At 46.5% G+C, this 17,279-nt stretch overlaps 1 protein-coding gene across 8 annotated transcripts in view; it reads left to right on the plus strand.

The window, feature by feature from the left end:
• The first annotated feature begins 382 nt into the window (after nucleotides 1-382).
• Nucleotides 383-17,279, plus strand: part of LOC104046370 (rho GTPase-activating protein 7-like) — a 64,047-nt gene continuing 47,150 nt past the window's right edge. For all 8 annotated transcript variants that reach the window (XR_010374198.1, XR_010374197.1, XR_010374199.1 and 5 more), the window contains exon 1: nucleotides 383-490. Coding sequence is in view for 5 of the 8 variants with exons in the window: in XM_064458937.1 (XP_064315007.1) it covers nucleotides 484-490 (7 nt within the window). In the remaining 3 variants the exon portion in view is untranslated. The remainder of the gene's footprint in view (nucleotides 491-17,279) is intronic.

The raw sequence follows: 17,279 nt of genomic DNA on the forward strand, positions 1-17,279 counted from the left end.
GAGGATTTCTCACTGTCGTAACTCTTGTGCTTCTAGTACCCCTGTGTGTTTCATTCGTCTCTGTCCCACAGATGATTTAAACTATATGTACCCTGCATTTATGTCTTAACAGTATTTCTTGCTAGGGCCCGTGCCACCCACACCTTTGGCGCTGTCAAACTCAGTCCCTGTTGCAAACTCAGTTGTCAATGCTGATGTGAGACGGCAGCCAAAGTGACTGCTGATGGATACTGAGGGAAAGAGAAAGGAAACAGCATGTCAGAGCCCCGCAGGGATGCGAAGAACAGCTGGAGGGGGCTGTGTCCAAGCTGCTCTTTCCCAGGGAGGATTCTCCACCCCGTCCTGGGTGGGATCTCAGCAGTCCTGCTTAAAGCCGAGCAGACAGGGTTGGAGTTCAGTTGCCCCGGGCAGGACTTGCTTGCTTGCAGGGACACAGGAATAACTGCTGCACACGACAGTGATACATTGCAGTTCATTCTCCCCATGGAAGGTAGGAGGAGGTTTATTTTCTTTCCTTGACTATTCTATTTCTTTAATGTTATTACCAGAAAAGAGGGCGTGAGCTGTTTTGGGGTTGGAACAGCAAAGGTGTGGGTCTCGCTGTTCTGTCCTGGGATGTGCTGCTTCTGCCTGTGCTCGTTTAGACAGAAAACAGAAAGTTTTACATTGATACATTTTGTTTGGGATTTAGGGAAAAATGCAGTTATTAGAAATTTTGCAAACTAATGCTTAAGCAGCCTTGTGACACGCAGGGCATTTAATGCTACAGCAAAGCCTGCTCTCTGAAAGGAGGCAGTACAGCTGAGGGTTTCGTGCTCGGCAGAGGTTTCTCCTCTAGAGGGTAGCAGCTACCTGCGCTGCTGCAGCCGGACCCGCGGCGCCCTTTGCAACCGCCTTAGGGGCACGGCTTCAGCTGCCCGCTGCCCTGCAGCGACGGAGGTGCCCTGCGAGGACTACAGAGCCCTTGGGGGGGGGGCACGCATGTGTGCATGAATATATATATGCACATGCGTGTGGTTTATTTTGTTGTACGTCTCACGGATCATTAGTCATGAAATTCCACGTGCTGGCCAAGAAATGGAGGTTTTTGTTAGATAAAACTTCTGTGTCTCACTGTGAGTGTCAGCCCAGGGTGGGCAGGGCAGCAGGAGAGGGCACTGGATGCTCCTCACAGGGATCACCAGGACCCTTAGTGCTTGCCACTGAAGTCTCATCCCTGACTGTGTGTGCACCAGCAGGGCAGGAGAAAGCTTTCCCGCAGGGGACGGTTGGGTTGGCTGGCAGCATGGGAGATGCGAAAGTGGAAGCAGGGTGTCATGGTGGGGAAAGCATGTCCACTTCCCATGATGGGAAAACATCAGCATCAGAGGAGAAGTCACCATAAACACTGATGCCTCTTCCTGAAAAGTAATGGCAAAAGTGATCTGTTTACCACGAGGTAAAAAGCTGAAAGGAGGACCTTTGCAATGGGTGCCCTAAGCCTGCAGCAGTGGAGTGGCTGTCCCAGCACCTGGGGCTGGGTGAGGAGCAGGGGCTGGAGAGGGGCAGCTGGTGCTGCTCTGGGCTTCAGTGCTCAGCCATGCTCCTGAGTCCTTCCCACCCTCCCCAGAGCAGGAGGAGGTTCTTGGATACAGGCTGAGCATGTTTGCTGTTTCAGGTGGTTCAACCCCTCGGTTGCTTGGGGGAGCACTTGCTCACCCACCTCCCTCCTGCTGTGTCTGGGTGCCCTCGGCAGGGCTGGAGCCCCTCAGCAGCAGCCCCAGCCTGCGGGAGCTTGTGCCCCCATGCTGGGGCAATCCTGGCATTACTCTCGCCATCAGCTGGGCCAGCTTCAGCTCCCGCCTTTGCCAAAGGCTTGCTTTGTAATGCTGAAACAATCCTACAGTAACTCTGACAGATCTGTAGGTGCATATTAAGTGTCTACATGTCAGATGGTGGCTTTCATTTTATCACTCCATGTAAAATATTTTGTATTCTCTGGGCAGGGGATGGAAGTGTTACAGTGAATGTTTTCAGAAAATGAATTAGTGTCATGTCGTCCCTTCCCAGTGACACTCCCCTGACAGACGGCCACTGGGGCTGCAGCTGCCTGGCCTTGCCGGCAGCTCTGCTTTCACATGGGCTTTGAGGATTGTTTGTCAGAACCACAACTGGGAATAACACTGCATTTCTTGTCCTTTGCCTCTCTATAAAATAAATCAAGCTGAGTTTTCAACCCTCTGTTTGCTGATGCTCTCTGGCCAAGTTTTGAGTCAATTTATTTCTCATTGCTTTTCGTCACCCTGGCAATGTGCCGAGCACAAGAGCTGGGAAGAAACACAATTAGTTTGCTGCATTTGAGGCCAGGGCTTAGCATCCCTCCATTGGTACACACAGGTCTTCCAGGCAGTGGAAAATGTGTATTTTTTAAGGTAGAAAATTACTTGTCTTTTGGAAATGAATAAATTGTTGACATAAGCTAAAAGTCATAAGAGGAGAATGGGTTGCGTTGCCAGATATTCACCATAAGAACAGTATGCACTTGAGTGCTGATACAACAAATGCGGTGGGAAGTGACCCAGGGGGATACTGGCTGGAGGGCAGGAAGGGCAAAGCTGCTGGCCATGCCATGCGCAGCGGCAAGGAAGGACACACTGTGCCCCATGGCTGCTGTGCCTCAGGGGTGCTGAGGAGGGAGGAGCCACCATCTATCTGCTCTCCTATGCATTGCATTCACTGATGAAAGCTGCTTGTAAAGCCAGTAGAAGTGCCCGGCATGAAGCACAAGCCTGAGGCGGGCAGTAGGGTGACCCAGGTCCTGGCAGTGCCTGTTTGGGGTGTGTGGTGGTGTGGAAACCTGCTGGGGTGCTGCAAAAGCCCCCCAAACAATCATGGGACCACTGGGGTCAGCGCTCCCAGCCATGAGTGGGGCTATCCCCCTGTCCACAGTGCTCGTCCTGTGGTCAGAGAGCTATTAAGAGATGGGGAGCTGGTTCTGGAAGTGTATTCATGTGGATTGCTGTTCTCTTTGGTATAAATTTGCCATTACAGCTTCTGAAGTCCATCATTTAGGAGCACTGCCAGGGTTAGCATTATCTGACACATACCAAAAACCTGGCCCTCGTGGTCTGGCAAGACCTGTGTAACAGGGGCTGAGTGCACACACTGTCCACTGTACCCGTCCCTCCTCTGCCTCTTCCTGTTTCCCTTGATGCTCCTGGGAAAAGGCAGGACCTGGAGCTGTTGGAAGGCATGCTTGTGTGGGAAGGGAACTTGGCTTCTCTGGTGAATAAATAATATCAAATAAGTAGCTGTTTTATCCATTAAAATGAAGCATTCTGAAAGGCAAAATACAAAGGAAAGGCCTAGCTGACAGCTCAGTAGGTTTTACTGTGGTGCCGGACGTCTTCTCGCTGCTGGAGCCTGGGGACCACTTGTGAGTCTCAGCTTGGTTCGGTGACCTTAAGCATGTGAAGTAGGATTGGTGCTGGCCACCCTGGTTTCAGCTTTCCAGGGCTATGGTACTTCAGACCTCGCTGCTGATTCCATCATCTTCCAGAAACAGAGCAGGAGCAGGGCATTTGAAGGGGCAGATATTTGTGGTGGGTGCACAGAGGGTGGTTTTATGAAGAGGCCAGTGCTCATGTGCTGCATGGCAGCTTCCTCCTCTCCTTCCCAACTCCCAGCTTTGACTTTTTTCCTCAGTTTTACTCATTGTGTTTGGTAATTGTTTCTCCTTTCTTTCACGAAGCAGCACAGTAATCAGATGATGTCCCTGACTCTGCTACCTGGCCTTGCATGATGGGGCCTTTCTATTTGTTAGGCAAAGCCTATTGATTTAATTTCTGTATCATTATTCAAGTTAATATTGAGTATATCACTGATGATGGTGCGTGAAATCAAACAGAGTCTAAAAAAAAGGGTGAAATATTAAATAAATCCTTGCTGAAGGACAAGGAGGTGGAGTTGAATGTGCAATAAAGTTACACGGTGCTGTGGCTGCTGCTCCACCCCTCCAGCTGCACGCAGGCTGTTAGTGCCTTCGGCTTCTGGGAAACATTGGCAGGGCCACCTGAGCTGGTCAAACACCAGCACTGGTGCTGCTGAGGGACATGGATTGGAAGCCATGTCAAATAGTGAATGGCCAAACTTGTATCCAACCTCAGCTAGTTCCTGTGCCACTGCAGCTGCAGATGTGGGTCTGGAGCTGATGCTGGCAGAGTGGTTCACTTGATGACTACCTGGGACGAGAGAAAGAGGGGACCTTTCCCACCTAGTGCAAGGAAGATGAGAGCTGTCTGCCAAGGTGGCTATACTGTCCCTTTCACCAGCACATCTTGGACTAAGTACAAATAGTCATCATACTTGACATTACACATAAAGATGGGTCTGAAGAGTGTATAATAAATGCAGACATGTCTGTGGCTGGTTGTCCAGGGACTGTGGGAAAGACCTGTTCAACCCAGCTTTCTCTAGGCTCTCAGGGTAGCTTGCCACTAGATGTCACAGCATGCTTGGGTTTGCTGCTGGGGCCCAGGTGTGCCACCAGTGCTCAGGACCCCAGCCAACCCACGCAGAGTGGGGGCGAAGCTATTCCCTAAAGTCCCTCAGTTGGACTGAAGCAAATAAATAACATCTTTATGACGATTCTTTTCTTCTAGAGCATTTTGGAAACGTTCTTAGATTTCATATGTCATTCAGCAAAGTCAGAGAGAGCACCAGGTGAATAAAGAGGTTCACCTGCTGCCAGCCCACAGGGATGACCCCGGTGGGACCCCTCCCCTGGCAGGTATCTAGTGGCCCTTCTCCCACGGCAGCAGACAGCAAACTCTCATTAGCTTCTGTTATTTTTGCAGGAGCACACTGTATGTGTTTCAAAAGCTCTTGCACTAAGGGGGACATGTTTTGCCATCAGTCCTGTTCCCGCCAGCACGAGGCAAATGGAGGCCAGAGCTCATGCAGCTGTCTGGTACTGACCTCTGCCTAAACCATATCAAACAGCTATTTTTAGGCACACAGGAAACTGCGCTGAGCCCTGTGCTTCCTCTCTCATCTGAGAGGAATCTGATGGATCTTTAATCAGCTTGGCAGCCCAGGGAACATTAATTTTATATGCTTTTTCATTGAACATTGCGCTGAGCAGTGATAGAACGTGTACATGGTTGGGTTTGGGCAGGCTGGGGACAAGACAGGAAACATATCTTCTAACCGTGTTACAGTTTTATTAAAAAAAATAGTATATTGTTAAAAGGCTAGAAGTAGATTAGGGTATGATATGTTTGCTGAATAAATAAAGGAATGGTGGCATTTAAGGCCTTCTGGTGGAAGTGATTTGTGTACAGACCCAGACTGGTGAGGCCATACCACCACTCATACCCAGGCTGTTCTTCAGTGAAGTGTAGCTATTGAAGTAATGATGGCATCACTCTGCTACATTCATTCACCATCAGAAATGAGCATGTTTTTGACAGTCTCAAACTGAACAAATGACACACCCAGGTGTTAGCTGGGATAGACAGTGGTATTCTTTCCTCGTGTTCAGTAGCATCGCTGATCTTGAGACTAGGATCTGCCCAGTCTGAGTGGGGTTCTTGTGCTTTAACCTGGAGAGCAGCTCCCTGGACAGGACACTGCTCCCTCCCTGCTCCCTCCTTGCATACAGGGAAGTTGGACAGATGCAGGCTCACTCCGGGGGCAGGCAGGATTTGCACACCGTGGGGAAATGAGTTGCTGCCCGCATTCCCCTGGATCACAGTGTGTGTGCCCTTGGTCTCCTCCCGCCAGAACAGGTGTGGGGACCTTCACACATAGCAGAGCGCTTAGTAGTCTAGTAGTGCTTTAGACCTACTAGTCTAGTAGTGCTCTTACTAGTCTTGATGGTTGGACTTGATGTTCTTAGAGGTCTTTTCCAACCTTAATGATTCTATGATTCTAGGTACCCCAGAGTCTGTGAGGAGCTACCTAAGGGAGTATGTGCATATGAGTAGTAGATTTATATGTCCAAACAGCAGCTGCACACCAACCCCAGCTTGCACACTTCTGTGCCACAGAAGGTGCTCTACAAGTGATACAAGTGACCTTGAAAGACCGAGTGTCTACTCCCAGGCTGGCCATGGTGAGCAGTTCCCCATCAGACACAACTGTCAAAAAGGAAAAGGGCAAAGCAATGTTTTACTTCATAAATCACACTTTTTGGTTTTTTTTCAAGTGTATGTATGTATCCAATTATTTTCTTCTCTGCATGTCCAGAAAACATGGCTGTTCCCATGCTGTCTCTACCTGCTATGTCAGCATGTGAAGATGCTCTCATAGGGTGTAAGGGTTTTTGAAAAGGGTCCATAATTTAATAAAAACATTCCTAAAAAGGCTGTGGTTTTTAGAATTTATCTAGAAAGAAAACTTATCTTGAACCTCAATGCCCTTCAATCCATAGCAGATTCATCCTTGCAGTCAGCACTAAGGCTGCAGACCCAGTGAGTCTCATCAAACCAGCGTAGCGGAAGGCTCTATATGTTCAATGCTTTAACTGATTAGGCTACTAATTACAGAAGCTAGAGAGTTGTTTAAAGCAGCTGGAAGGAGAAATCACAGGGGTTTTCCTTGAGCTGCTTCCAGACTGATAGGACATTAAACAAAGAAGAACTTGGAGAAATTTAAATTACAGCTTGTGACCTGAATGTCAGAGAGCAAGCTGCATACACACCGAGGAGCGTGTTCTCTCTACAACAGACAAGATGGATGGGATATAACTGCAAACTACTCACTACTATTCATTTTCACCACATGAATCTTTCTGACCAATAACACATTATCATTTGTCTGGGATTGCCTTCCTTCTCTCTCCACCATGGCACCAGTCCAGAATACACACCAATCTTATTTAGTCACAATTAATGACTGTGCCTTAATATTAGGAGTCTCCCAAAATACTTACTGTTCTGCCTTCTTAGAAAATGAGACTGGAGCCATGCTATCATTCCCATCCACCTGCAATAACTATAACAGCAAAAGGTGCATTGAGCAGAGCAGGTTGCTCCTCTGGAGAAGAAGGAGTTTTTTTTGGTTAGGGGCCACCCTTCAGGGCTGGGATGTCAGAGTCCAGCTCTGTCTCTGGGGAAATGCCATAGCCTCAGCGCGTTTCAGAAGAGCAATGCTTCCCTGTTTTGGTGGGTGTGGAAGGATGGATGCTCAGAATACATGCAGAGAGGAGAAAAGGTGAGATGCAATAAAAACACCAAGAAAACTTTCTGCCTGAGTGTCTTACGGCTGAACAAGGTCCTTGTGGAGGAGGCAGTGGTGCAACTTCTGTGGCCCATTGGCAGTTCTCAGGGGCTGGCCTGGGATGTGTTCCCCTGCCTGGGAGGAAACATCCCAATCTGGTGAACACAGCATCCCTGCAGTGGGTGGGAGCAGCCCAGTGTCAGCTCCACGTGCTCACCCATGTCTGAGGCGTGGGCAGAGATGGGAGCTAGTGGCCAGGGAATCAGCATCAGCCCATGGGGCAACAGCTGGCAGCTACAGCCTGGCTCCTGCTCCAAGCAGCCTACATCAGGTGAGACCACCTGCCCAAGCCTCAATTACTGCTGGAGTGTGAGGAAGGAAGTCTTCTGCGTGGAGATGCAGGTGGTGTGGGAGGGTGGCACTGTCTAACATGTTTTATTCTGTAGGATGCTGCGACTTAGGACAGCAACTTTTGGGGAGAAAAAACCCAACACTTTAATATAAAACTAATTTTCTGTAGTTATCACCAATCTCAGATTAATTCTGCAGCATGACCAAACTGCTGCAAGACCCTCACACTCCTATGTTTCATATATACTAGTGTATATATTAAATGTTATTTCCAGACACGTTAGGGCTTCTCAAGGGGAGTGTAGATTAGGAGTGGCTGGAAGGCAGCTGTCACAAGTGCTCTGTGGGAAGCATGTGTGGGCACAGAAGCACACAGGGCCTGAAGTTTCCCTTCACTTGTGGGTTTTCCTTCCACTCTTGTGCTGTTCTGTCACCCTCAGATGTGTCAGCATTTGATTTACGCCAGCAAAAGAGCTGAATCTGGAGCCTGGCAATTAAAACTCACCAAGGGAAGCCTCGGGTACGTTAAAGAGCAGCTCCCAGAGCAGCTGCCAGAAGGAGGGTGGTGAGGGCAAGACCTGGCACTGTGGGCTGCAAGGTGAGAAACTCACTGTCCCAGTGGCTTGCCCTGAGCAGCCATCCTCACAGCCAGATGGTTTGACAGAGGCTTTAACATTGCTTTGCTCCTTTCCTAAGGCTATGTGCATACTCCTGGAGGTGAAGTGCACTTCTCTTGAAGTCAGACCTGACTTTTTTCCATTTATCCTGCTCCCATGTTGGCTGGATTCATACAGATTCATGCTGGTTTCCCTGTGGCTGAGCATGGTGCCCTGAAGCTGTGGTCTGTTGGTGCCAGGAGAGTCTGCACTTGCTAGTTGTAATGAAGCTGCCTTTTTGGTTTGCTTCTAGGCTCTACCTTCAGAGCTGCCCAACTTTTTAATATTTTAATGCAATGTGCCAGGGAGTTTGCCTAATATAAACACCCTTGTGCATGGTGTCTGTTGAGGCAAACACTGCCTTTCTGAGGAAAGGTTTTGGATCCTGGTAGTGGGCAGTGCCCCTGGCCCCCCGCCCGGCACCCCACGCACCCCCATGGGTCCTGCAGCCGGGCTGGAGCTGGGCTTGGTGCATGCACAGCAAACAGGGCTGCTGCGTCTGTTGTCTCAACTGCAAGGGTCTTCTAGCACAGCTCAGGCTCCTGAGGTGTACCCCTTGTCCATCTCAGGGAAAGAAATTCCTCCCCGGGGCCTTTACTGGAAGTGGTTGGATGGGAGGGAACACAACAGCTCTGCTTCAGGGTCTGTACCTTTCCAGAGCAGGAGGCAGCGATGATGCCCCAGAGCCAGTAGGTCTCCAAGTGGAAACAACCCCCAAAACCATTCTGTGCCCAGTGAAATTGTACCAGAGAGGAGCTGCCCAATATCCACCTGAATTAAGTATGTGGCTCAACATCAGACCAACTGATCAATGGGCATTTTTCCTTTGATTTCAGAGCTGTAGGGTGGTTCCTCCACAACCTGCCGAGCAGACCCCAGGATCTGTCTGCACGGTCAGGCACAGCAGTGAGGTGGAATGAGGGGGGCAAGCTGGGTGTGAATAGGAAAAACTTTGACTGAAATCCCAAGACTGCTGAATGTTTCAAGACAAGCTGTGCCATGCTCTTTAGTGCACACAAGCAGAGCCCACATGCAGTCCCAAGGTATGGGATCCACCCCTCAGTTTGTCCTGGAGTCACCACAGCAGTTGGCACAGGAGTGATCTCCTGTTGCCAGGAGAAAAGAGCACACGATGTTCAGGGAGAAGAGGTCAGGTCTCTTCCTGTTTAGATGTTTTAAAAAATGCTTGAGCATTTTAGTGGAAAAATGACTGAGGGAACCATCTAAACTGGGAAACAGGAAATACTGCACTAGCATAAATATAATTTTGACAGCTGAAATGAGAGACAAGTCGTTGTCAGGTAGGGATGATAAGCATGCTGCTGGGCCAGCAGCTCATGCTGAATCTCAGCAGCCAAAGGACATATTCTCACTGCCACACACAGGGACACACCTGCTCAGCAGTCATTGCTAGTGTTGTGCCAGCTTGGCTGTCAGAGCCAAGTCACTGAGTGTCTTTCATCTTGGGTTCTCCCAACATAGTGCCAATAGTCAGTAAGATGTGTCTTTCAAGTGGGGAACTCTTACTATTTCCAGCAGTGGATACTGAAAACTGTGACACTAAAATCAGAAGTTTTACGGAGTGTAAGTTAGTAGCAGACTTCCCAGTGCTGTGTTACTTGTGTGATGAAATTAGCTGTTCACATCTAATGTCAGCCCTGCTCTTGACTCTTTCTCCCCTTCGGCAAATCACTGAACCTCCCCAAGCCCCTTTCTAGCTATATGTTAGGCTGAAGTAATGCTGCTTTTAAGTCTGTGCAATTACTCAATTACTCCTGCATCTGATTGCAAGTAATATGCCCTTAGGGCTATGATTCAGTTTTTCCCATTGATTTGCTGTGTGACCTTGAGCACTGCATCAAATATACTTTTAATATTCAAAGGAATTGTGCTCATTTATGCTCATGATCACACTATCCAAACACCTGCTCTATACCCAACTTTTCAAGCAGACTCTGCTTGTTATTTATTGCAAAGTTTAAAGACAGAAGCTAACCTCTTCTAAAAGAGATTTGGGAGCCTAAGTTCCATTCAAATTCACCTCAAGCAAGTTTCAATGGAGCTTGAAGAGACTAAGAAATTTAGATACTTCTGAAAATGTCACCCTAGATGTACCTCCAGGGTCTGACATTACACAGACACCTGAATTACTAAGGCAAGTTCCTTTTGCTGATCCAATCTATTGCTGCGGAGCTTGCAAAGCATTAAGTATGCACATACTTAATGTCTGCTGGAGGGGGAGGACGCCTCAAAGAGAAAACTATTGTGCATTTAAATGTGTTCTTCTTCAAAGCTCATCTCAACCCCAAGCTGAGTAATAACAGCTTCCTCCAGCTCCTGGGGAGCCATTTTGGAGGGACTGTCTGGTGCTGCTTGCTTTCTTATTTTAGTCACCTATATGTTCTGTGCATTGGGAAAATAAGCTATTGAATCAAGGAGTGGTGTCTGTTTGAAGAGAGGTCTTCTGGAAGAATGAAAGGCCAAGGGAGAAGTATGGGTAGACCTTGCCCCATCACTAGGATTGGCCCCTGCCTGTGATGATTCAAAGCTTTTGAGTGTGTTTTCTCTCGTTCATGTTTGTATTAGGAGCAACTGTGGTTTTCTTTAACTTCGTCGGAAGATCACTGTGAAATAACGTAGACAAGAAGCAAACCTGTTTTCTGAATAATTTAAGAACACGTGCCTTAGTTTTTTGTGAATGTTAATTGAAAGTAAATGAGGTTTGGAAAAGCACTCAGTATGATTTGACCCTGGGACCATTCTGGGAATAAGCAAACACAAATAACCCTTTCCTAAAAATGTCCTTTGCATCCTCACCCTTCAGGAGTGCGCTTCTCTGCAATGTTGCAAGTCTGGACAACATTGGCAGTCCAGGGCTGAACTTCAGCTCTCATTCATACTCAGCAGTTACTCTTACAGTACACATAGCTCCCTGGAGCCAGGAGGTGAATGGCTGAGGAACCACGTACCACGTAGTGTGAGTGAGGATTGCAGAGTCTGGCTGCTTGTCACCCCAACCCAATGAAAAGCCATTGGCTGGGGGATGAGAGGTTGGAGGGGGACCTCAGTGATGGCAGCAGCAGGATTTCATCCCCACTCAGTGTTCCTCTCCGTACCTGTATCGCAAAGGATTTAAACTGTAAAATATCTGCACTGCTATTAATGTGTTAGTGTTGTCAGCAGCTAGTGTTGGCACACCCGTGAATAGGAGCTCCGCTGTACAAGTTACTTCTTTGAATCTGTAAATTGCTTCATGCTCTTTGCCTGTGAAACAACATAGAAATGTGTGATGTGTAATTCCTACAAATATTGCAGCTTCTACATAGCAAGCCCTCAAACCACTGAAATAGTTATACGACATCAGTGAAGACAAGGGCAGTGATAGACTTAATTGGTTTAAAAAAGTAAAGCTATGAGACCTCAGCTGTGTTCTGATTATTTTCTTTGAATTTACTTCCTTTTCATTGCTTTTTTTATACCAAGACATAAATAATGTTAAATTCCAGATCACCCATGGGTCTGAAATTTAGCTGTAGCAAGGACTTCTGCCAACTTTTACAAAAGGATTTTGCTAACATGAAAGAAAAATAGCTCATACATAATAAGCACTCCCCCTGACCCATGTTATCCTTTTGCATTTAAAGTCAAGCATCTCTGAAAGGAGAAAAAAAAAAAAAAGAAGATAAAGGAGATGCAGAGAGTCAGCTGCAACAACAAACCAAACCTCTGCATGAAGGTCGTCCCATCAGGGTTCTGTTTTTCAGGCTGTTCACAGCTGCCACTACATTTTTTCCTTGGCCTGAATAACATAAATACTGGGCTGGGTAGTGCTTTCCTTTACACTTATGTAAATCTAGGTTGGAGCTCAAATCTTGACTTGACCACGCACATGCTTTATCCCTGGGATCTCAGCAGGACAGCATGGGGTATAAAATTAATCACTGGTGTAAAGCCATGCAGGACTTCTGCCCAATTCTGTGAATTTGACTTCAGATGACCTCAGAGCAGCTCCTCTGGTCTTTAGCTGGCACGGCACAGGCTGAATTTGCTTTAGTAGATTCTGTTGTACCCACCATGGAAGTTCTAGCCAAGAGCAGTTATTTGGTAATAAACTAATAATTTTGAAATTAATCCAGTTTTCTTTTTCTTAGTAATATGTCTGTCTGTCCTGCCAGAGAAAATACATGCAGGTTTCATAATCAGCTTATTGGCCTGCTGAATTAATTATGCATTTTGAATGGCTAAATTAGATGTTATTTTTGCAGATGATGAGTAGAACACTTATCTTCTCCTTACATTATCTCCATTCTCCAAGCCCATGTCCTCATGGTTCAAGCAAGACTAGTGAACATTTAAGATGTGGTGCGAGCATGCTGGAGATGGGGTATTATCATAAGGTGGCCAATTTAAAATTGTACTGATGGTTAAGTGAAGATGCTGAAAACGCAACTAAAGAGTAATGTCTGGTTTTGAAGACTGGCAGCAGGGAAGAGTTTCTGGGTAGTTGGGGGCTCTCTGAGGTCCACATGCTAGATCAAAATGTGGCCAGGCTGAGGAGGCCAGGCTGTCTCCCTGCCACCTTGAGAGCTGCCTGGCATGCCAAGGCCAGGATGCACCGTGCTAACCATGACATGATGCTGGCCTTGTGGGGCTGGTGTTCTCGCAGCCCACCAGGCTTTCCTCTAGGTGCAGTCAGAGGAAACATCAGTTTCAGAGATATTTTCTGATCCAACACACCCTTTTCTAAACATTTTTTAGAGTTTGGGGAAGCCTGACTCTGCTTTTTAAAAGTCATCTCTTCAATTTGTTTTGATGCAAAAAAGTAAGCAGAATAATAAAAACTCTACATAGAAAACCATGAAGTGACCAGGCCCTGCAGTACAGCCCACTCATTCACATACGCTGGCTTCACCTCGTGCCTAGAAAAATCTGTTATAAGCAGTGACTACTCAAGTTTGCAGTGAATTAGGGGGAGGCAGTACTCACGTGAGCATATGGCGATCTTCACGACTTGTGTCATGCCCTAACACCGGTTCTCACGTGGAGACATCTTTCTTTACATTTCCTACAGTTGGTGCTTACTGTATTGATCCTTTTAGACTCTGCTGCTGCTTAGCTGAGCTTTGAGCAGCAGCAAGGACCCCTGGGGAGCATGCAGTTCGTGGCCCAGGAATCACCAACCATGGTCTGAAAATTATCATGACAGCAGTGGCTCCTACTCTCAACTCCTGAGAGCCAGGGTGAACACTAGTTATTTCTACATGCCAGGCTGGTATCCTGTGTTCTCCTGACTAAACAAAGAGCACAACCCTCCGGCCAGGAAGCTGAGATGCTTAGGTCCCCCATTGTTCATGGCCCCAGCTGAAGGTGTGTTCGTACCCTCAATACTCCTCAGGCCCAGTTCCCTGGGCTTTCTCCACCTGCCCTCTGGTAAGGGGAGCTGCTTCCACAGAGGAGTAGGCCACCCTTTGATGCTCACTGCTGTGTTGAAAAAAGGGCTGAATCCCTCTTGTTTTTTGAAATAAACTTTTAAAACTCTTGATCTTCTTGAGCTGCAGGAATATTTTTATGGAGTGTTTAATTTATTTTGTCTTCCTAAGTGTGTGAGAGAGATGCCAGTGTGGTTAAGGGAATGGGAGCCGGGGAGCTGTATGACCAGCCCCCTTCAAGATCAGAGATAAGATACCAATGGTTCCCATCCACTTTGTAATCCCCATTAATTTTTGAAGGTGTAAGGAAAGGAATTATTTAATGGAATCCCCTGTAATTTTTCCTTTATATAAGGTTCATGAGACAGCAATATGCCAGAAAAAAATATATTCTTTGTATTATGTTATTTATACTTGCAGTGTCTTCCAGGTCACTGGTGCTTGTAGCATTCTAGCAAAATATTGGGAGATATTTCTGCAGCAGCTCTCTTCTAGTGTTACACCATCTAAACTTACCTTCACACTTGTGTATTTGAAGGCAGGGTAGCCAGAAGAAACAAAACTTATCAGAGGACAAAAGAGGCAAAACACAAGGAGGGGAGATTACTGGTGTACCTGAATTAAAGTGTATAGCTTTATTTAAGGGCCTTAGCATCTGGAATAAGCTCTTTAATACAGAAACCATCCTTGCTCTGAGGCTGTAGCACTAGGAGGTCTCATGGGTGTCATCACCAGGTACTTGTAATAATGTCACCATTTCCAGGACCCTTAGCATGACATGAGAGGAATTGCTAAGGGTAGCTGACTGAGGATAATGGATAGTAGGATGAAGTTGAGAGGAAAAACTTAATTGGAATTAACTAGCTGAGAAAAGCCTCTTGATCTGTCAGACAGTGAAATTGCCTCCCAAGAGCAATGGTATAGTCCCAACCACATGGGCATTTAAAGCCAGTCTAATGTCTATGATTCCCCGAGTTAACTGGAGTATCTCAGTAATTGGAACTGACACAAAGATTTATCTTCTTTGATTGACTAGCTTTCATAGAGGCTCATCTCTTCGTGGTACTGCACAGAGCTTTCAGGGCAGCTGTTTGCACTTAAACTGCCAGAAGCTGACAATATGTATCCATTTCAGCTCTTCAGATGTGTTCTTTGAAAAAACACTTAAATCACTGGAATAGACAGTACTAATCAGTCTGCAGGAAAATGGAGCATCCTTACCTGGGGCTTGCTGCTATAAATCTTCCTGTGCCAATGCTCGGTTATCATACAGCGGTACAGAGCCATTTAGGTGCATTACTGCCAAATGCCCAATCAACCTGAAAAATTGGGCTGATTTTGGCCAAGGCAATACAAGGAAAAGGTGTTTTGCCAAATGTATAAAAACAAATGGTTGGTATTTCAGCAGAAGTTCCCATTTACAAGACAGTAGGATTAACCACACTAAGATGGTGGAAATTATATTCCAAGATGATTTCAGAAAAAAACAGTGGGTGGCAGCAAGCTGGCCCTAAAGGGTGAGGTTTTTAAGGAGGTTTTGCATTTGGCATTGCCCACACACCTGCTGAGTGACCTTGAGCAATGGCAGCATATCTCCTCTCTTGCTCTGCCTTCTCCGATTCAGCATAGCTTTTCAGAGCAACACCTTCCTTCCATATTTTGGTACTTTCTAGAATGTGCAGGCAGGACCTGGGGAACTGAGATGCCTCTTTTACTATGGTAAAGCACAGAACTTTGGAGATCAGAATTTATGGAAATATTAACTCTCAAGCTGATTAGTGTATTTACGAGATATGCCTAAATGCATTAGGTTGGAAGCAAGTAGAGGAATAAGCTACTGCTACTAAATACAAAACCCACTTGGCATGTTTGCTAATTGCAGCATCTGGACAAGCTTCAGGTAATGGCTTGTGGCTGTTACTTCATGTTTGTAAGGTTATAGGAGGACCGACTCACAGCCTGACTTCTCGGCTTGGAGAGACAGCCTCTCAAAAGCACGCTAGCCTGTAGGCATACATTGCTTTAGTGAAAAGTTACACAGTCTACAGGGAGAGAAGCCAGAGCAGTGCTGCTGACTCTTGCAGGTTTCCTCTGAACAAGTCACTTCATCTCTGGCTGTTTCCTCAGACTTGTCCATTTGCCAGTCTAAAGGGTGGTTCCACTGGCCTTCCAGTGTCTGCCCCACCTGGAAAAATGTAGCTTTATGCTCTGAGGATTTCTCTAACACTTCAAGCTGGCTGAAATCTTGCTCTCCCATTATATACCTTTAAGGTCACTAATGGGTAGACATACATCTTCTCGCTCCTCCACCAGCAGAAGCTACTGCCTGCAAGCTGACATGGAAAGTGTGGGGGTGCGAGAAATTTCCTCTACACCAGGATGTATATGTGTGTGTGAGAGAGTTTGTTTTCTTGCTTGCTCTCCCTATTGCTTCTTGGCATTATGTGGTGAGAAAAAGGAAGCCAGAGAGCAAAGCAGGTGGGAAAGTAGGAAGACTGCTCCCTAAAGAGCACAGCCACAGTTCCTGGTAGGAGCCCGCAGCCCTGAAGGGCTATGGGTGCCAAGAGGGGGTTGCAGATTTGGGAGCTAGGGCAATATGGCACTGCCCAGCAGAGTGGCAGCACTCTTACCTAGTGGACAGAGAGATGCTGGCTTGCAAGCACGCCAAAGTTGTGTAGAAACCACTCATCTCCTTGTACCAGCCACATCCCAGTCACCAGTGTCTGTGGTTTCTGGAAGGTGCTAAGCTCCTTTCTATTTTGAAGCACCTTTTTTACCAAGTTTTCAATATCTTTAAGTGTGGAGAGCCAGTTTGCCTTTCTGTATGATCAGTTGTACTGCCAAGACTCTGCTGTTCACTGCCTAAATGAGACCTAGTTGGGGAAATCAATGTAAATGAAATATGCTACTTTTTTGCCTGGAATGTTGTTGAGCGTAGCACTATGAGGATAATCTGATTTACTTTTGAAGACTAAATGGTTATATAGGAGTTTGCATCTCATTGGAGCATTCTTTTTCACACTACTATCTCTATGTTGGGTTAAATATATCTATACAGGTCCAGGGACAAAAAGTTGAAAAATTAAAATGAAAATTAAGGAGAAGAATTGATAGAAAATAGAACAGGCATTGCTTATTTAAAGATACAAAAAAAAAAAAAAAAGGTTAAAAATACACTTTGAGAAATTTAGTCTTTGGGTAATATCCGCAAAGCCAGAACCAACTGGCACCACAAGGAATTTTACACAGATGTATATTCCTTATTTCCTTATTACACTCTTCTATTAAGTTTCTTCATTCCTTCTACCATTTGTAAAATTTTCTTAGTAGATCATATGTTCTGCTGAGCCTGATTGTCTCTGCATGTGGGCTCTAGGGTTTTCAAGTAAATCCTTTTCTAAGAAGAAAACAAGCCTTCAGTCCATAATGCCCCCGTTGAACCAGCTGGACATGGGCTGGGCAGGGTCTAATGGAGAGCCCTTTAGCTCACAGACATGGACCAAATCCAGCCAGTGATGGCCACCAAAGTGTCCCAGGAAAAGAACGTGCTGTAAGAAGGCCCTGCTGCCAGTTCAAACACACCGCAGTGGGAGCAGCATGCATCCTCTGTATTTGCCTTCCACTTGGTTTGCGAGGGTTTTGC

This window comes from Phalacrocorax carbo, chromosome 8 (assembly GCF_963921805.1).
Source record: "Phalacrocorax carbo chromosome 8, bPhaCar2.1, whole genome shotgun sequence".
Lineage (NCBI taxonomy): Eukaryota > Metazoa > Chordata > Aves > Suliformes > Phalacrocoracidae > Phalacrocorax > Phalacrocorax carbo.